At 40.4% G+C, this 21,785-nt stretch overlaps 1 protein-coding gene across 5 annotated transcripts in view; it reads right to left on the reverse strand.

The window, feature by feature from the left end:
- Positions 1-21,785, reverse strand: part of nlgn3a (neuroligin 3a) — a 165,938-nt gene that overhangs the window by 85,590 nt on the left and 58,563 nt on the right. For 4 of the 5 annotated variants that reach the window (XM_049029036.1, XM_049029038.1, XM_049029034.1 and 1 more), the window contains one exon: positions 14,376-14,435. The exons of the other annotated variant lie outside the window; for it this stretch is intronic. In XM_049029036.1, the coding sequence (XP_048884993.1) occupies positions 14,376-14,435 (60 nt within the window). The remainder of the gene's footprint in view (positions 1-14,375; positions 14,436-21,785) is intronic. 5 annotated transcript variants of the gene reach the window in all.

Here is a 21,785-nt window from a genome sequence, read left to right on the forward strand (position 1 = left end):
CAAGAACAAACAGCTAATCACAAACAACCCGGGCTGGACGGTGAATCTGCGTCCATCTGTGAGCGACGTCCCTCATTGCATCCGCTCCTCTCGCTTTTCCTGCAGCTAGTCCAAGCTGCACCAGGGCAGAAGGCTTGTCGTGGAAGTAATAACAGTGTTTATTTTTGACACGTTGCAGTCTCTTTGCGAATGACTGCGTATCAAAATATTTGCATGAATTTCAAGTGGTGTGGCATCATGGATGGCAATAATGAAGGATTCCGTCAAACACACTTGTTGCCATTCAGTGTGTAATAAGGAATTTTTTTGTAATGTTTTGGCCTGGTATCTGAGAGGGTACATATAACATGATTCAAAACCCACTGTTCTCTTGCAAGAGTAATCCTTCACACTAAGTCACAGCACAAGTGAAGGATGCATGGAGAGAAAACGGGGATGGAAGAGAAAAATGAAGACTCATTTTACCAAGAACCCCAAGACATGAAAATAAATAGATACAGATGTAAAGAAAACTGAAAAAGTAGGGAAAGAAGAGAAAAGAGAGACAGATTAGTCATGTCACCATCAGCATTATCAGCTGCCTCTTTTGTTGATTCACGTTGTGGGTTACTATGACAACAGTTTCCACATATCCAGGGGAAATATTAGAATAGGTGTTCACAGCCAAAAGAACCCTTATTTTTGTTTTACCAATATTAGGACAAGGTTGTTAATCAAGATTCCTCTTCACTAGTCTAAGAAGCAAAAACATGATTGAAGAGTTAAACAATCAGCCTAATTTCCTTCATTTTTCAAGACTTTAGCACTCAGAAAGAGAGAGAGAGAGAGAGAGAGAGAGAGGGGGAGAAAGAAAGATTAACACATTAAAATACAGTCATCAATTGTTTACTTTGAGGTAGCAAAGTCCTGAAACAATATCAGCAAACCGAATGCAACAGCGCACACAGAGGGTGGAGAAAAGCCGTACATTCGGTACAACTTAATAAGTGCAAGATAAGAACCGGTCAGCAGATGCTAAGAAGCACTGAGGGCTGGTATGCAGACAGAGAGCATGGGAGACACATGGTTAACATACATATATATATACAGGACACAGATATTCTGTGCAACATGCATCAGTAGCCCTCCATTCTATTCTGTCAGCTCATTCATATATATTATATTATATATATATATATATATATATATATATATATATATATATATATATATATATGAGTGCTGTCTTTAAATTTAATTTGCTGTACCTGCAGAATAAAATGGCAGGACTGGACAGTTACATGAGCACACGCACAAACACAGACACGTCAATGCACACGTGGAACGTTCTCCGACTTCATATGCATGGACACGAATCGAATAACCATATTCATGGTAACAAGCAGGGCCGGCTCTGCCTTCCCATTAAGACAGCCCTCATCTGGCAGGAGAGATTCGGCACCAAATGACCCCACCCGCTCGGTACCACCTTCCGGAGCTGTCAGCGAAGCCCAGTGGGCAGCCTTTTTGGGCCCCCAAGGAACCCGTCATAAATCTCACCCAAGCATTTTGCATCGTGTCAGCCCTGTCACTCGAGAGATGCTGGACAACGGGGGAGAAGGATAAAGGCCACCTGCGACGGCCGTGCCGCCGCTTGGTAAGAGCACGTTGGGTGTCAGCCGCCTTCTCGGAGACGGAAGGGCAGCCCCTCTTCATGACAGAGTTCATGTTTCTGTCCCATCTGTCGTATCCTGAACATACAGATGCTGCCGCGTCATCATCATTACCAAAGGTATGTGACAAACACTATATGTGTCTACTCACCTCTCCACACTCCTCACTGCTATTTCACAAATAATACAGAGTTAACGGCTTCCGGACATGCAGAGATCCATAGTGTCTCTGTGTGGGTGTATGTATATTATAGTTTTTCTTTGGTTTTAATTGGCATATAAGGCATTGATTTGGCAAATTGCTCCAATTTGTAACAAATGTTCTGTTTTAAATAAAAATCAAGTTTTTGTTTATATAAGAGTAGAATATAGTTCTTTGAAATTAAGTCATTATAAATGTTAAGGTCTCAACAGGTATGATTTACTGCAATTGTTGCACAATCAAAGGAGATTATTTTACACTGATGTATAATGTCATATTCTTTCTTCAAATCACGTTTAGATGAAATGATTATCTTCTGCATTTCTTTTTTGGTTTTATTTTAGTGGCCCAAAGTGGCATTTTATAAATCGTTGATGATTCTAACATGTGGCCCAATGCTCACAAAATATGGCCAAACAGAACACCTGGCCAAATAAAAGTTCTTCATTAAAGGACTAGAGATGTTGCTCTAAGCAAATGTGCTGGGTGTTTTTGACAGTAATGAAAAATGGGTTTCCTTTAAAGTGCACTGTTTCATTCTTTGTGTGATTAAACTTTATTATTTGTGAGTAGCACAATACCACAGTTCACCATGTAGGAGAAAATACATTAAAGCAGGTGAGTGGAGAGGGGAGAGAAGCGAATGGGTCCCACTCTCTATGCTGCTGGGCGTAACTGGTCATGTGATTTGTGTGTCTAGAATGCGGCCTGCTGAGAAGGACATTCTGTGCCCATGAAAAGGCACTTAAAGACCAGGTCTATGCTTTCAATGTGCCTACGGTCTACATTCCCAACACTGACCGTTTTCAAAATCGATACGAATTTCTGAAAGATCTGAGGTGCACTGGCCTTATTATTCATAATGAAGTGCTCAATGGCTGCATTTTTAACCAAGGTCCGGAAACAATGCCATCGCTACTTTCATGTGATGGTCAAACAGGGATCAGCAGTGCGAGAAACAGGTTCCTGTTTATATATGGCTCAAATGATAAAGTTCAAAACACCCAGGTGTGACAAGGCCTCCTGTAATGTGATGGCTAAAGGGGAGATGCTCAGGGTGTGGGAGCAATTCAGACCTAAGGCCTCTTAAGTCAAGTATAACACCATGTGTCCTGAGCGTCAGGCAGGGATCTGAGGCTGGAATTTATCCTCGACCCTGGAGCAGGAGATGCTGATTGCTCTGGCAGATCAGGCATGGGGGTGGGGTTGTAAGTGAGGAAGGTTGCACCCATAGATTGGGCCCCGTGAATCAGCGAGGTGAGTGGCTGTCACATAGCCATCATTCCTGCCGCACGTTAAACGCGGCTTTGTGATTTAGCACTGCCGCCTGCCCCAGAGTGGAGACCACCCCCCCCCCCCCCCCCCCAGACACAGATCACCAGTCCATCGTACCGCTGTGCGCCGTACATCTGGGCTAGCGGAGGAAGGCGGGGGTGACTCTGGAAGAGGGCCTAACTGGATGAGTGGGGACCGAAATACGATTGGGCTCGCAGACGTTAGCAGAAGATGAACTGCCAAGGAAGATGAGCTGACAGCACGTCGCTAAGTATATGGGAGGGGTCGTAAGCAAACACGAGGCGCAGGGGCAGACAGCTGCGCTGATTCTAAGAGAACAGGCAGACACTTTCAAAAGTGCTATAACTAGGGCGAAGTATGCAAACATATTCTCCCTTTATCTGCACTGACTTTTTAAAATGCTCATGCGGTGCCACTAAGAATGTTTGCCGTCTGTGGTTGAGGACAAAGTTACATTAAGTCCCCAGAAGAGAGCAAATATAGGAGGAGAAGGCAGTATATTTGGTTCAGATGTTATATTGTTCTTCAGTCATGTCAATCTGTAAACATTCCTTTCTCTGCTTCATAGTATGAACAACCAGCCTCTATAAAACCACCACACTTCCTGTATGAATGATTTGTATTAAACATGTAAAGCTTCTTTGAGGCTAAGATAGGAAAATGTGTATAAAAAATCTCTGTTCACTTTCAATGGCCAGTAATACCTCACCAACAATTACATACTAATACTTTCCTCAGCTCAACAATACTCACTATATACTGCAAATGACATTACTCTTAAAGCTTTCACATCAACAATTTTCCCATATCATTGTCTTAAGCATAATCCAAATTGCCTTTATTAATAGCTGAGAATTCATATACAATACTTTTTTTCGGAATCCATTGAATCTACCACCGGGCACAAATGTTCATGAATGTGCCACGTCTTACTACATCACATATTGTGTTACTGGGTATGAATTGTTTACTAATTAACTCACACTTTTATTATTCAGTACTTGTATTTATGCGTGTATACAAGTCATGGTTTGCTACCATGTATTAGGCTGTCACAGAAATGAATTGATAACAGTAATGAAATTGCCCAGAAAACATGGCATAATGACACGTTACGTCTACGGCTAGCCTGGTGAATGAATATAAAATTATATTTGATCCTGCTAACTTCACAGCAATGCAAAGTGATAGCTAGATGTTTTAGCTTATTACTGCCTCTAGCTACATACATTGTTCGCTGATTATATTCATAGATGTTTTAATAGGATATTCAGAGGATTCTTTGAGTAAATTGGATATGCTTACTGCCAAAGAGATCATCGCATGATGCTTTTAACCATAATGCTGAGTACACATGTGTGCCATTTTAATAAGCATGGCTGACAGTTTGATGGACACATTTAAGGTGGAGGGTAAGTCTCCTCAAAAGAGCCTCGAGCCTCTTTTTTTAAATTGGACAGGAACAGATGTAAGGTCAGGGTCTGCACCGTGACATAGCTCATATTTCCAAATAATCAAATGGAGGGTTGTCTGTGGTCAAAGATAATGATGTCATCTGTTCGCTATATTTCCTCAGGTCAAAGCACACAAATATCGTTAAGTCTAACTGCCGTTAACGCTCTTTCGTTAAAAAGTAGGTCATCTCAATGAAGGTCTGTCGTCTGAAGCTCAGCTGATTGTTATTAAATCTCCAAAGAAAACTGAAGTATGCATTCAGTTATTTATTCATTTCCCCCCTTCATTCACATTGATGCGATACGTGGGCAACTCAAAGCTCGGCCATTAAGGAACTGGATTTGTGACCAAATAATTGAATGATTAATTCCGTGGAACGTATTTTGTGGTTGGTCGATAGAAGGAAATTTTATGACTTATATAACCTGCGTTTTGAACCAACACTTAATCAACACATTCTTCACTGTGAGAAACATGCTGTATACATAGGTAAGTCCTATGTAGCACCAGAGTAATAGCTGGAATTAATGTCACATTGTCATCTCCAAACTGATGCCATTCGAAGTATATTTGAATATAGATGTGGTTTTAGTATTTGGATTTTAGTTATCAGTGGTCTCATCTGAACTCAGAACCAAATAAGGTCATATTTGCATAAAGAGCTTAAGCTATTAAAACAGTACTGCTTCAACAATTCAACTACAGTCTTTCAAATTATTTAGGTTCTTTGTTATTGGAATAAAAATAATCCATACATCCACCATCTAACTGATTGTCCTGCTCATTGTCAAGGAGATAAAGGAAAAAAATCTGACTATTTATTCAATTGCATGTCCTCTGTCGCAGTCCCTGTTATCCTTTTAATACACAAAGTGGGTACTGAAATGCGCTGGCATTCTAAGCAAACTTGTAAAAATGGAAATCTATAGCCTAGACTGAAATATACCACAGAGATCTTCTAAGAGGTGTCTAAGGATTACATTACAATCACATGTACATATTTTAATAAGAATAATACTGCTAGTCAGCAGTTTCTTTACACTGTAATTGATTTGGAAATCTTTCATTGTCTTAGCATAAACAATTGCAATGGCCGATCGTTAGTTTTAGATCTGTATGTGTCTGCTTATTTGGAGATGTTTAAGTCGGATTTCCCTACCCTTCTACCTTCTCTGTTGTCCGCTACTTTTAAAGGGCATCTGTATTCAAATGTGCCTAATATTCATTATGACATCCGTACAATACCTTACAATGCTATATCTCTCAGTACTAGTGAATGTTCCACAGATCCATTACCAGCCATTATGCATAAATGTTACATGCGTGACAATGACACTACACTCGATGGCCAGTTTATTAGGTACACCTGCCTGTTAATGCATACAGGCTGCTCCTCCAAAAAGCAAATCTCTGGCTGCAACTGAATACATACAGCACTCAGACAGGGTCAAGAGGTTCAGTTACTATTTGCGCATCTCACAAACTGCCATGCTCCTGGGATTTGCCGGGAATGGTGTGACGGACAAACACGCAGCCAGTCAATGCCATTTCTATGGCCTTGTTAATGAGTGAGGTCAGAGAAGACTGGCCAAACTCATTAAAGCTACCAGGAAGGACACAAGTGCAAAAATAATAAAAAAATAACTCAGAACAACAAGACAGCTTCTCTTAACACACAACATTTCTTCCCTTATGCTGGTTCTTGGCTTCTACTCTGTATTAGCTTGGTGTACCTATTAAAATAGCTCGCTATTGCTAGGTTATTTCACTTAACCTGACATATATGTAATAGGAGATACCTACATTTTTATAATAATAATAATAATTATTATTATTCATCCATTTTCTGTAACTGCTTATCCTATTCAGGGTCTCCAGAGCTTATCTTGGAGGCTATGGGCACATGGCAGGGAACATCCCAGGACTGGTCGCTAACGCATCATACATCACACTCACACACCATTCACTCACACAGACACAGCTACAAGCAATTTGGTAACTCCAATTAGCCTCGGCAGTTTTTTTGGACTTTGTGGAGAACCCGGAAGACCCGGAGGAAACCTCTGACGTCACGAGGAGAACATGCACACGGCACAAACACAGAGTCCTGACAAAGACTTCAACGCAGGTATGAAGCAACAGTGACAACCACTGTACCACTGTGCCACTGTGCCGTCCCTATTACTATTATTATTTTTTATATTTTTAACAGTTTTGTTGACAAAATAGGGTTTGTGTTCTTCCTAAAATTTGACATGTACAGTGACAGGGCTGTTCATTTTCCATAGCCGATCATATGAAATTTTCACCTAAAATCAGCGGTTGATTATTTAAAAAAATTAACAGTCGCTTATAGTTGTAGCTTGTGGAGAGATATCTGCAATAAAGAATTTGCTCTATAGAAATATAGTAAGTTTTATTTTATCTATGCCTTTATCACATGATTTCCTGACCAGTTTCACTGGCTAGGTAGCTACATTTAACGTTATGATTTTTTTAGCTATCAATACTTAACTAGGTTCAACAAATAATTTTTAGTCGATCGAATTTTAGGTAATTAGTTTAGCTATGTAAACAATTTCTTCTTGCCCTGTATGGGGTGCCCATTACTTGTGCCACCAAATTATAGCATTATTTTTACTTTGTTTTAGTAAAATCTCTCCCAGCAACACTAGCAAAGTTCAACAACCCCGAGGGTTTTAAATCGATGTATTATACAAAAGGCTCACACTGAAGACAGCCCTACCTTCTTCTGCAGCATATGAATGCATTTTTACTTATGCTAGGCAATTGTTTACACCTAGTCGAGCCCGGCTGTAGAGTGTGCATTTTAAGTCTCAGCTCCTTTTGAAACTGTACGCAAATTCAAAATGTAAGCTCATTGTAGTTGACCGATGCAGTAAACCTACATTAATGTAAATTTGAGAACCTTTAGATTTATTTTTTGTACAGGTAATGCTATATATGCCATTGTGTCATACTGTTAAGTCCAGCAATGTTGTGAGGACCTGTTAGATGTTTTTTTTTTTTTTCAAGTACTTAATAATTTGCAGGGAAGCACATTTTGAATTAGTAATGGGTGATATGGCCAAAATAGCATAACCAGGGTTGCCAGCTCTCACGCATCTGGAGCTACACTCACACTTTCAGGCTCACGCTCATGCAAGAAATCTTCTGGTAAATCTATATTATTCCATTGAAACCTAAAATTATCTACATCAAAAGCATTGGGGCAGTTTGCAAACCCTACAGACTATTTAGAAGGTAATAAAACACTAACATGCAAGTCTATGTGTGTGCGGACTAGTCTCAAATTGAAAATCTCACGCCAGCGAGCTGACCAGAGATGGCAACCCTGCATATCACAATATATATCACAACTTCTTTGACTATATGTAGTACTACTAATTAACTGCTAATAACCAAATGCAGGCATCGTGTGATAGTCGCTTGCCGGTTTGTTACATCGTTATAATAATACTGTTAAGTAGTGCACTTGTAATTTGGCATGCATTGGAAGCTTGTAATGAGCTATTTGCCTCACTTCTACGTAGCTTTAGAGAAAAATTTCTGCTAAAATAATTTAATGTAAATGTACTGTATTGCTGAGTGTTTTCACACCAGCACTTTTTAGTCCGGATAAAACAGAATGTGGTTCGATTTGCCCCTTGGTGCGATTCATCTGAGTAGGTGTGAACACAGTGATTACACTTGGGTGTGGATCAAAAGAACTGCACCAAGACCCTTGAGAAGAGGCGGTCTCAGTTCGGTCCGGAACTCTGGAGGGGTTCGTGTGGTGTGAACGTGATATGACCTCAGATCGACCCAGCTTCCCAGTGTACCCCGCCAGTTTGAGCTACACGGCTCCGAAATCCTCCCAGTAGCAATGGCCAGGCAGAGAAGAAATGAACTGAGGTCTTACTTGGTCTAGCAGCGAGATACGTTGCCTTCTTGAAATCTGGACAGATGAAATCTGTCAGATCTTAAAAAAAACTCAGAGAACTCTTAAGTTTTCAAAATGTTCAGCCTATTGGCCGAAGGAGAGGCTTTTGACTGGTTGACTGAACAACTTAGTACTTAAAACTGAGAGATGTTCAGCTGCGTAGCCCAGGACACAGGACCTTCTTCCTGTATTTACTGCCTAGCCCAGGACACAGGACCTTCTTCCTGTATTTACTGTATAGCCCAGGACACAGGACCTTCTTCCTGTATTTACTGCCTAGCCCAGGACACAGGACCTTCTTCCTGTATTTACTGCCTAGCCCAGGACACAGGACCTTCTTCCTGTATTTACTGTATAGCCCAGGACACAGGACCTTCTTCCTGTATTTACTGCATAGCCCAGGACACAGGACCTTCTTCCTGTATTTACTGTATAGCCCAGGACACAGGACCTTCTTCCTGTATTTACTGCATAGCCCAGGACACAGAACCTCCTTCCTGTATTTACTGCATAGCCCAGGACACAGGACCTCCTTCCTGTATTTACTGCATAGCCCAGGACACAGGACCTCCTTCCTGTATTTACTGCGCAGCCCAGGACACTGGACCTTCTTCCTGTATTTACTGCCTAGCCCAGGACACAGGACCTTCTTCCTGTATTTATTGCATAGCCCAGGACACAGGACCTTCTTCCTGTATTTACTGCCTAGTCCAGGACACAGGACCTTCTTCCTGTATTTACTGCCTAGTCCAGGACACAGGACCTTCTTCCTGTATTTACTGCATAGCCCAGGACACAGGACCTTCTTCCTGTATTTACTGTATAGCCCAGGACACAGGACCTTCTTCCTGTATTTACTGCCTAGCCCAGGACACAGGACCTTCTTCCTGTATTTACTGCCTAGCCCAGGACACAGGACCTTCTTCCTGTATTTACTGCCTAGCCCAGGACACAGGACCTTCTTCCTGTATTTACTGTATAGCCCAGGACACAGGACCTTCTTCCTGTATTTACTGCCTAGCCCAGGACACAGGACCTTCTTTCTGTATTTACTGTATAGCCCAGGACACAGGACCTTCTTCCTGTATTTACTGCCTAGTCCAGGACACAGGACCTTCTTCCTGTATTTACTGCCTAGTCCAGGACACAGGACCTTCTTCCTGTATTTACTGCATAGCCCAGGACACATGACCTTCTTCCTGTATTTACTCTATAGTCCAGGACACAGAACCTTCTTCCTGTATTTACTGTATAGTCCAGGACACAGGACCTTCTTCCTGTATTTACTGCATAGCCCAGGACACAGGACCTCCTTCCTGTATTTACTGCATAGCCCAGGACACAGGACCTCCTTCCTGTATTTACTGCGCAGCCCAGGACACTGGACCTTCTTCCTGTATTTACTGCCTAGTCCAGGACACAGGACCTTCTTCCTGTATTTACTGCATAGCCCAGGACACAGGACCTTCTTCCTGTATTTACTGCCTAGTCCAGGACACAGGACCTTCTTCCTGTATTTACTGCATAGCCCAGGACACAGGACCTTCTTCCTGTATTTACTGCCTAGTCCAGGACACAGGACCTTCTTCCTGTATTTACTGCATAGCCCAGGACACAGGACCTTCTTCCTATATTTACTGTATAGCCCAGGACACAGGACCTTCTTCCTGTATTTACTGCCTAGCCCAGGACACAGGACCTTCTTCCTGTATTTACTGTATAGCCCAGGACACAGAACCTTCTTCCTGTATTTACTGCATAGCCCAGGACATAGGACCTTCTTCCTGTATTTACTGCATAGCCCAGGACACAGGACCTTCTTCCTGTATTTACTGCATAGCCCAGGACACAGGACCTCCTTCCTGTATTTACTGCACAGCCCAGGACACAGGACCTTCTTCCTGTATTTACTGCGCAGCCCAGCATAGCCCAGGACACAGGACCTTCTTCCTGTATTTACTGCGCAGCCCAGGACACAGGACCTTCTTCCTGTATTTACTGTATAGCCCAGGACGCAGGACCTTCTTCCTGTATTTACTGTATAGCCCAGGACACAGGACCTTCTTCCTGTATTTACTGCCTAGCCCAGGACACAGGACCTTCTTCCTGTATTTACTTTCTTGCTCCCGCCACAGACACATCTGACCAATAAGCAGAATGAACGTTCTCACGTGGTTTGTAGTGTAGCGCGTTGTTGCTTAGCTTAGATTTCTCTGTGTGAAAGCAAACTGAATCGAGGTGAAAATGCTACGTTTACAAACACATCAACCAATTCCGACCAGAGAAACGTAACTATGGGTGTGAAAACTTCCTTAGTCGCTAGTGGTCTGACTCCTAGACAGCAGGTATATCAGTAATTGCTTTTTGCCTCACTTCTACGTCACTTCAAACAAAAAAATTTGCACTCGTGAAGTTGTAACCTGTTTAGAAGTGCATTGAAATGTGATATGCAGGGAAATATAACAAAGCTTTCACTTCATTAAGATTTTTTTACTACTCTTTCCACCCTTGGTCTATAATTTTTAATGATATAAATTAATGACAGAGTACTGAGATGTTTGGGTTAAAGTACAGATTGAATTAATGATGACTAGTGAGAACTGCTGTTGTCAATGTCACTGAATCATCTACGCTGATGCGTTTTGACATGGTGTTTAGAGACCTTAAGTGCAGAGTTTCGGTCCATTACAGTAAGGCTCTAGCAACATAATTTCACCTAAAATCACAAATATGCTGCAAAATTGTAGGGGTCAAGTGCACATGACAAGTGTTACGGTGGATGCATTTTCTGTTTGTTGACAGGGATTTGCTTTTAACTGTGCAGAAAGTGAAAAATGGTGCATACTGCTTAGAGTTGTTTGCGATTTTGCCAAGTTGTGGGGTGAGAGCGTTTTTTAAGTGACCTAGTCCAGCGTTTCTCAAACTACTGCATGGGCCGCAGACCGGTGCCGGTCCGTGAGAGGGTTCCTGCCGGTCCCTGAGAGGGTTCCTGCCGGACCGTGGAGCCTCGCTTCTGCACCAATCAAAATTCAGTCAGATCAGGTCAGGTATAATAATAATATTATTTTAGGGGGGTTGGGGGCGGTCGTTTCTGCAGGAGCCTGCAGCCCCAAAGCCTGACATGACTGGTCCCCAGGACAAACAAGTTTGAAAAACGCTGACCTAGCCCACCTGTACAACTACATTTATATGTAGATAAATGTATATACAAATATGTAAGAATAATATTTAAATATACAAAATAGATAAAATGTATATAAGAAAAACAAATGAAATGGCTGAGTGGTGCTGCTTTTTGCTCGGACAAATACAAGATTACTTTTAACAGCCTTATTGGCTCAGTGTGGTTGGGCACTTGGGCGCCATCAATAACAATTTGTGCTTGCAGTTCGGGTTTAAAAATGCTAAACGAGGACTGCATACACTCAATTAAAGGGCAGTAGAACTTGTCTTGGTAATACCACCTGTGCATTTACAAACACGATGTGTAGTCAAGGTGAAACTGATCAATTATGGCCAATTTTTGGCTCATGCAATTTTGTAGCATATCGATTTCACCAAAAGGGTGGACCCACTTTCTTGACTAAATATTCCTAAAATCTAACTGAATCTTGTATTACTTAGTTTTATTTTAAAAATGAATACAGGCTGTCCCAAGGTTATGAACAAGATCCATCCCTTAAGTCTGTCTTTAAAGATAGGGTATGTGATTTTGGAGAAACTAGCTGATTTTGAAAGTCCAACTGAAAATCCCACCCCCTCATTGCAAGCATCCCTCCAATGCCACTCCTAAACACTTGCAGGCACATTGCCTGATTACTACTGTAGGACAAGTCCATGAGGGAGAGCGTATGGGGGAGTTCAACATAACATTATTGTCATATCCAAATACCTAAAGGCCCATTCACCAAACATCATCATAATGAATATTAACAACGGAATGGCTATGCGCAATACTGACTGCTGTCAAGCTAGCATGTTAGTATTGGGAAATAAAATTGAAATTGGAGTTTGCTGCAGTAAACTATTGCTGGCTGTGGTAATGTTATATATCTGGCAAAGCTACAAAGATAAGCGAGATTAGCGGTACTACACAGCCAAAGTTTGTTTGAAAAGTTTTCCGCACATTTCATCCATAATGTAGCCATCATAGCAGCTGCAGGACCTACCTATTGTCTGGTGATTATATTTTGGCAGAAATTTGCTGAATTTGACAGATTGCATATCCTAGCTTTAAGTGAAATTTGTAGGATGATCTGAAACATAATAATACAGTGTATAATAGTAGTAATGATAATAGTATAATTATTATAGCGTAATAATAAATAGCTACATGTGGTCCTGTACTCTACCTTGAGCTGACAAACTGCTGAAGCTGCCCAATATTTTCGCGAACGTCACAAGTTGCATTTAACCTGAACTTTTTATATAATAGACTTCATGACAGTCCATTCATAAGTACGAGTTGTATGTAAGTGGGATGTTCTTAACCCAGGGATGCCTGAATAACAACTAAATATTTCTAGAGCTCTATTTTCCAGGAACTGGCAGGATGGCAGACTTAAAGGCCGAATAAAAAGAAAAAAAAGAAAACCGTTTCAGATCAGTGTCATATTTCTGCAATGTGGCATTATCGTAACTGTGGAAATGACTCTCAGGCTTATGATGACGTCACTTAATTCCACAGTATAGCCCAGATATTAGAGACCTGGGTCACTGTGCAGGTTTGGTGCCATGCGCATGGGTGCTGGTTACTTCCCCCATGACAACAGAGAATGGATTTTTCAAACACTAAAAGAGAGTAGTGTTCACAATGAACGCATGTCCTGTTTCAGTGAACATCCCCTGATATACTATATGATGTTTCTCGACCAGCATGTCATGTAAAAGTGAATTTTTCCAACAAATTTAGACTTACTTTTCAGGTATCTGTAGTGTACCAGCAGGCTGTAACCAACATATGCTAATACGTATCTCTGCCAATACACTGCCAATCTCTTCAAAAAGTGCTGTCTTTCGGGGATGACTCTTTAGTGGTGATATGATTCATGGGTACGGGTTTATTTGTCAACTTAAAGAGAACAAATCTGGAATGTTACTCTCTGCTGACTACAAACTGCACCTAAAATAATTACAGGCAACATTTTGTTCCAAGAATCAGACAATCCATTTGCAACAAATAATCCATCGGTAAACCATGCTTTCTTCAGATTAGGTATGATTTTGTTGTGCATAATCCATACTCTTATAAATACAGCCTTCGCAAAGTATAAATTATAAAAAATGCATCTAAACAGCTTTGCTGCAGCAGCTAAATTAATGTAAGAACTCAAGAAAAAAATAAGATAAAACTGGCTTTGACATCCTCCATTACATGCACACAATATTTGCATGTCTCCCAAAACCCAATGCGATCTTCAGGAATGATTTAAATTCCTGTGAATCTATAAGCAATATAACTTTTCATTAAAAACACACTCGCCCTGTTGCAACAGCTGCCTATCACACTTTGTGACATTGTGCCTTGTGGGCCCTGAATGAGACTTACCCAGGTAATAAGGTAAGTGATGGTAATGCCAGAGTTATGACTCAGCAACCCTGCAGCTAGCACTCTGCTTACACCAGAGGTAAATCACATACACAAGAAATACGTCACTTAGATGAGTCTTTTGACTGATGGGAACAGGGACACACAAGTGCAGGAAGGGGTGCATTCAAAACAGACAGTCATACATTTAAGAGTCAAGTTCTGAACAAAACCAATATTTAGAGAAAAAAAACGGCCAAAACTGAGTCATGCATCTTCCTCGGTCACCATAGAGAATACCTTCATCTTCATCACCGTCGTTATCCGACAAATCCTCGCCCTGTTTTTTGCCGTGTGGTCCTATGATTGAAAGAAGGAAGACACAAAAAGCACAAGAAAATTCAAAATAGCATGATTGACAGGACAAAGAGGGAGAGAGAAGACGACAAACGGTTGCAAAAGACTAAGAAACATGTCAGCTAGGGAGACCTTCACAGCAGAAAGAGAGACTCATATTACACCACTCGCAAACACACAAGAGTACGCACTGCGATATGTGCAAACACATTAGCAGCTCCAGTTCATATTTACGACACACCATCAAACATTTTTACCATGTTGCATATGATACAGAATAATTTAATACTAGCACCTTTGATTTGAAATTATAGTGCAACACCTGCAGTAACAAACTTGAAACACTTGCGAATTTATGTTATAATTTATATAAAAACCGCTTGAGAGTCTTAATAATTTTGGTTTGTTAGCAATGCTTAACGGAACATGAACAGAGACCAGGTGCATGTCATTCGTTTTTTAACCACCCCCAACCCCCCCCCCCCCCCAAAAAAAAAAAAACACACAAAAAATCTTTAGCTGAAAATATTATGATTATTATTACTGTTATTTATGATGCTTAGTGAAATTCACAGACTTCCATTGTACGCAATGGACTGATGTCATATTTACATAGTTAAGTTGGTGGGAACATCTCCATCACAGATCAGAACAGTATAGAGAAGGAATCTGAATTAGCAGTAAAAGCAGAATAGCAAATCCGCAGTATGAGCAGTAGTTAATGCAGCTTAAAAAAGGAACATCTGGAAAATCATAATATTATATTTCAACTTCAATGTACATATTTTTCATTGTGTTCAACATATGATACCCTATAAATAATTCGATCTGATTATGAATTGTAAACAAACGTGACAATTAAAGGCTTCACTTTACGGTGAAGGTAATGCTGTAATATAATGGCAGAGCACTGTCCAAGAGAGCAGAGAAAAGTCTTTATGTAACTATCACATTCAGCACTCATTTTCCCGATAATAAAGACAAAAAACACCAAAAACCTGCTGGCGCTATACGTTTGAAGCATGAAAAGCAACAGGATATCTATCAACAATTTATTCCTGATTTATATCTAGAAATGTTATTGGGAAGGTAAAGTCATAAGTGCAACAAAGCGAAATTTAACAAAATGTACCTACAACTGCCTTTTCTCAAGTTAAGTTTGCTTTAAAACTTTTTTAATTGTGCAATATTGATATATGACTGCATTCTAAGTGCGTTATTAATGATTTACTATAGGAGGGTGTAAAATAAACAGTATTTATTTTTTACAACGATAAAAGTTGTAAAATAATAAGGGATTATAAATCCCGTCATAGCATATTTTATTTATGATTCCTGACATTCAAAACATGTAAAATGGCTCCATTCAACCATTTAATTTGAAATAAATATGTCAAGCTTCTGAGAAGCATGTCTGATACATAAGGGATTTGAGAAATCTACAATTACGTGAAACAGCTGGCATGAAAAATGGCCTTCAAGCTTTAAATGAAAACTTCAGGAGTGGAGCCTTTTGGCTTTCTGATGTGCTTGTTTATGACTTATTCTCAAATTGGAATAAACAATGTTCTGCTTCTAACCCTCACTTCCTCTCCTCATGTAACCTGTTAGCTCCTTGGAAAGGCTCTTCCTCAACTGCTAACTCTCAACAGCCACCCCCATGACTTCAAGTGCCATGGGGCCACCGCGCTGTGAATGGGCAGCACCTGCGAGACTAGGCCACATGGACACCCCCCATGCCCTACCATATGAAACTGGAGTTCAGTAACCCACACCTCAAAATGGTCAGAACAGCAGGCTCTACAATACCAAGGGGTCAAAACTGATCTGTGGATTGGGGATTTGTAACTGAGCTGGTGTTGGGGGAGCTGAACGGGGGGGGGGGGGACACCTAAATCTCATTATATCAGTTGTGCCCCCACCCCCTCCCCGCAATTCTTCCACTTCCTTGAGACGCGCAGATGGAACTGGCAATGCATTAGATGGGAGAGAGCAGAGGAGAAGCCACCTCAATGCACAATGCCTCCATTCCCGGAAAAATAAGGTTCTGAATGCCAACAACTCATTTCACAAAGGTCAAATATTATAAGCGACTTAAAATGTTCAATAAGTTATGTTCTGCTTCTAAAAATCCTACGACGGCCCTTTAAAAATATTACGGGATTGTAATGCTTTCGGTAAAGGACGCAGACATTTTAATGGTGGAGAAAAATAGGGTGAATCTTCACATATCATCTGTGACATAACAGCAAAAGCAGGTCACTGTCCATTTTATGACTCGTAAAAAAAGTACAGAAAAGCACTATAATCATAAGATGCCACTGAGAATGAGACATTTCACTTAGCAGCAGAGTCTTCATACCACTCTACCTAAACAAAGGAGCTCATGTTGTGATATGGCTAAGAACAGGTGATTCTCAAACGCTTCTATTTTCTTAACAAGGAAATCGCTTGTGCTCTTTAATGGAACTTTCAGAAATAAGCATAAATAGCATTTAGCCGAAAACGATAATTGAACACAGCTGTTAGACGGCAAGCTATTTTATCTCCAGATGTTCTACAACGTGATAAAGAGCATACCGTTTAGCTGCCATCAATCATCATTACTCAAAGGAATCAGTCCCATATATTAGGAGACGTGCAGGTAAAATGGCTAATATAGAGTCCACATTGTGAAACGTGTGCTTTTACAGTATTAGTTTATTAACCCTGGAAGTCATGCTTCCCTTTAAAGGGCAATTTATTCCTTAAAAGCAAGCGACAAAAAGTCCTTCTTCAAACACATTAATTAATTTTGCCAGTAGCTGTCAAACTTCAAAGAGTGGTGGACAGAAATACCAAATTTATTTTGAAAAAAATATATTACGCTATTTGAGGACAATATAGGACATTTTTCCCCAAAGTATTTCCCTCAACACCTATAGTACACAGTGAACTATGACACATCCCTACTGAAAATTACAAATTATGCTGATTTTGCAACAAAAGAAACAGATAATGAGACTAATGGTTCCAGTGACCAATCTTTAATTGCCCTTTTAAATGAAAATAATAGCTTTATATGGAAAAAAAATATGATTTATTAACCGTGTGTATTATAATGAATTGTAATAAAACCAGGCACAGGAGGCTGAAAAAGGCATTTCACCGAAATATGGCTAATGATGGGCTACCTGTTATCTCATTAATGACCCTGAATTTTTAACTGTGGTTGTAATGTAGTTGCCATTAGATACACAGTGTCAGTTCCTAGTGAGTTCCATTTATCTCACAATGGCAATTCATTGAAAGACAGCAGAGTGCTGTGGAAGAGGAGATCCCAGGATAGGTGTCTAGGATGCAGGTCATTTACTGAGCAGCTTGGTGGATCAAAATCCCTTTCAAGAAAAAAATAATGGAAAAATAATCGGTTATTGAATGCAAACTCTTCATTTCTTCATTGCACATATCGGGCTCCACTGTAATAGATGTGTAGAATCCAAAGCCATCTTTTAAAATTTTTGGATCCGTATGGATCCGATTCACATGTATTAGAATCACGTCTGTGTGACGTGAAGATGAGGAAACCACACCTACATCTTTCATTGAACCTCCTCTATCTGAAATTTGATATCGGTCTTAAGAAAAGGACAGTAATCACATTGAAAAGCACTCAAGTGCTTTTTGTGTGGGCAAGTCGTCCCAGAAACAGGACCACAAGTAGGTCAGTCAGATCTCTGCATGTCATTTAAGTCTGAGTGAATTACGTACTGACAACAATGCAGGCGGTGCAAATACAATGCATTTAGTTGCACGAGTCACTGAGCGGGGGGTGGGGGCAGGCCCTGAGCGGGGGAGGGGGCTGGCCCTGAGTGGGCTGCCCTGGGCCGAGGTCCGCTGTCACTGAAGGCCACCGCCATCACCGGCCGATGCCTTCATGGAGGAGGCAAATCAAGCCAACCGAGCATCTGCCGTGCCTCCGACTGATGCGGCTCCCGGTCTCTTCACCTGCCCCTTTGACACGCTCGGCGTGCTGCTTTATCTGCCCGCGGCGGCACGCGATCCCAGCACCACCCGGCGCTGGACAGACACGGCCCTCCATACTCATTTCCACGCCACATTACCGCCTGCCACCACTCGGGGACAGCCTGGCAGGGGCAGGGGCAGGGGCACCAGCGACAGCTACAGCACCCGCGCCTCTGCCATTCCGTTCTGCCTAAACTCTCCTCTCAGACAGAGGTTTCCCAGTGTGACTGTATACCTGAGGCTTTAGGGCTTTAAGCGTCACATAATATGTAATGTGTGTCCCTAAGCTGTACGCTCGCAAACATTTCGGTGCCGACAAAACCTTGGCGTCAGTGTAAAGGTGATCATTTATACACCTTGAAATTGCCATATTTGTTGCTAGATCCAGCTCAATCACAGATTTCTGTAATCCTCACACAGTGATATAAGGCATACTTCAGATAAAGAACAAGATTTAATCCATCTAAAATGACATATGTGTCCAATACAAAAAAAGCACACACACTCACTTCATTGGGGCAAATAGATAAAGTTTGACATTACAGCAATTATATATTAATATATACTCAGTGGCCACTTTATTAGGTACAGGCAGCTAGTACAGGGTAGGACCTCGTCTTCACTCCAGAAGCACATCAAGGGTTCTGGGTTCAGAGGAGCCTTTCTGCACACCCCAGTTGTAATGAGCTGTTATTTTTGCACTTGTGGCCTCCCTGTTAGCTTTAATGAGTCTGCCCATTCTCCTGTGACCTCTCGCATTAACAAGGTGTTTTCACCCGCAGAACTGCCACTAACTGGATGTTTCTTTGTTTATCGCACCATTCCGTAGAAACTCCAGTCGCCGTAGTGTGAAAATGCTAGGAGGGTGGCTCTTTCTGAGAGGCGGGGATCAACACGTCTGGCACCAATAATCACACCACATTTAAAATCACTTATATCATGTATGTCAGCTCTTCTAATGCTTAGCCAAACAGTAAGTGAACCTCTTGACCCAGTTGCAATCACATGATTTACTGTCTGGAGGGGCAGCCTATTTGCATTAACAAGCATGTGTACTGAACAAAGTGGCCAGGGAGTGTATTAGTATAGGTGTAGATTCTATAGAAGTATGCAATATGGAATTATTTTACGAGTGATGAATCCAGTTACCAGCTGACAGCAGGTTCATTCTGGAACAAACTCCAGAATGTGTGCATGTCATTCTCCTCCGTAGGATGGCATTCTGCTGGTTACATTTTTTTCCAATACCCATATCCTGTGTTGGGAATTTCAGGCCCAGAATTTACAAATCCAGACCAAGATTTTGTTTCTACCAACCAGTTGAGTCACTCTGTGACTGTGACTCTTTACACTCAACTGGTTGGTAGAAACAAAACACTCATCTGGATTTGTAGCTTCTGGCCCTGAAATGTGTAACACTGACCATGTGCTTTTTCATCAGCTACTTTGTACACATTTCCCACATTGTTCAGGATCACTGATGTTTCTTAAGCTTCGCCTAACCAGCTAACCAACCTACTGACTGAACAATTTTTCTACACTGGATAATCAAAACCCTGCACTGAAGAATTGCCAAAATAGATTTTAAAAAAATTTGACTAATTTTTGCTTAAGGTTTGTTACGGGAATATGTTTAGTTAAAATCATAATATATTTATAATTTACAATACATTATAGATCATTTTACACAAGCAGATAAATAAGGCTCAACAAAAAGTCTTTAATAAAAAGAATCAATTTAATTGTTGTTTTACTGAAGCAATTCAGTTAAACAACATTTTTCAAGGTACCCCAGCAGTCATGCTTCAGGGACTAGAATATGACACGTTCAAGTCGTGAGTCTGTCCAGCTCCGTACTTGGCCGCCTACTTAATACAATTTGACATCCTCAACTAACGTTTCATTAAATTATTAAATTATACAAACAAAGCCAATTAAAATGCTTTCAATCTACCATGATAGTAAAGAGTGCACTTCATTAAGGTTAAGCTTGCAAATAAACCTTAACTTGGCCTCTAAATATAATTTGTTATATTATCTATTGTTTCTCAGGGATTTTTCAACACTAAGTGATATTTTACTAATTAGTCAATACATAATAAATATGCTCCTCTCCCCCTAACACTGACCTTCCCGGCAATGCACAGTCCGCTATATAATTCAGACACATCTGTGGTATGGGTGAAATCCATAGGTATTTTTAGATACAATATAAATATCAAATTATAAGAATAGTATTAAGGATATAATTAGTTTTAGAAAACTCATCTACATTACCATTTATTTAATTATATTTTGTTTGTTCATTTATTTATAAATTAAAAAGTAATAAAAAACAAATCCCTTAGAAACATCAGTACAGATAGCTATGCAGTTTGATGATTAAATATTTGGCCACAAGCGAATCCTGTAATTATATCTAATAATTAAATTAGAATTCCCCAGGTTAACATGCCTATATCCTAGAGAAACAAGATCTGTTTAATCTACATGGAGTTCTGTCTGTTGCACTCTTCTGAGCTACACCTTCTCAAAACCGTGCCTTTAGTAGGTACACTGGGGTCATTCAGGCCTACAGCTGTTCAGGTGGGATGAAACCAGAAGAAGCCTAATAATCCTTCTAATAAACACCAGGCTCTAGGTCTGGTTGCTGGCTGAAAACGGCCAACAGAAACGCATAAGATGGGTGGACAGGAAATGGTGTAAAACAGGGAGATTTATTCTCCAAACACTTTTTACAAAAGTGACTCCTCTTTCTGACATATACATTGACCACTTGTTAGACTGACGAATAAATAAATGTAAATGTAAATAAGCGTTGCACAACATATTTGCATATTTAACAATTCTTGTATTATGTATTGCTAATGAAAATGTGACACTCTGCTTATAAGTGTTATGAAAAAGAAATCAAATGATATTCCACAGAATATGCTACCTGGGAGGGCCAGTGGGTTCCTTATATAAAAATCAAGAACAGCATAATTACCACTTGTCTGGGGGTTTCATCGTGCTAACATGCTGGTGTTCACATGTAAAGCCATTTAAGTAAAGCTTTTCATTAAAAAACATCCATATTAAGTTGGCTACAAGTGTCAGTGTTACATTAAGTTCTGTATCACTTTTATACGATATATTATTGGTTAATAGCTTTGCTGTATCTGCTCAGATACCCTGACGCCTACTGTACCCTAAAGAAGCTTAAGTAACTTGGAGATTATTGGTTAATAGATATGATTAAAGTGTCTGTTGAATCATTACTTAATCGTCATAAAAAGTAGTACCTGACATAATACGGAAATACATAATACATAAATATTCTGGACTGTTTCACTGATGAAATTTTTA

The sequence above is a fragment of the Brienomyrus brachyistius genome, chromosome 10, assembly GCF_023856365.1.
Source record: "Brienomyrus brachyistius isolate T26 chromosome 10, BBRACH_0.4, whole genome shotgun sequence".
NCBI classification, from domain to species: domain Eukaryota; kingdom Metazoa; phylum Chordata; class Actinopteri; order Osteoglossiformes; family Mormyridae; genus Brienomyrus; species Brienomyrus brachyistius.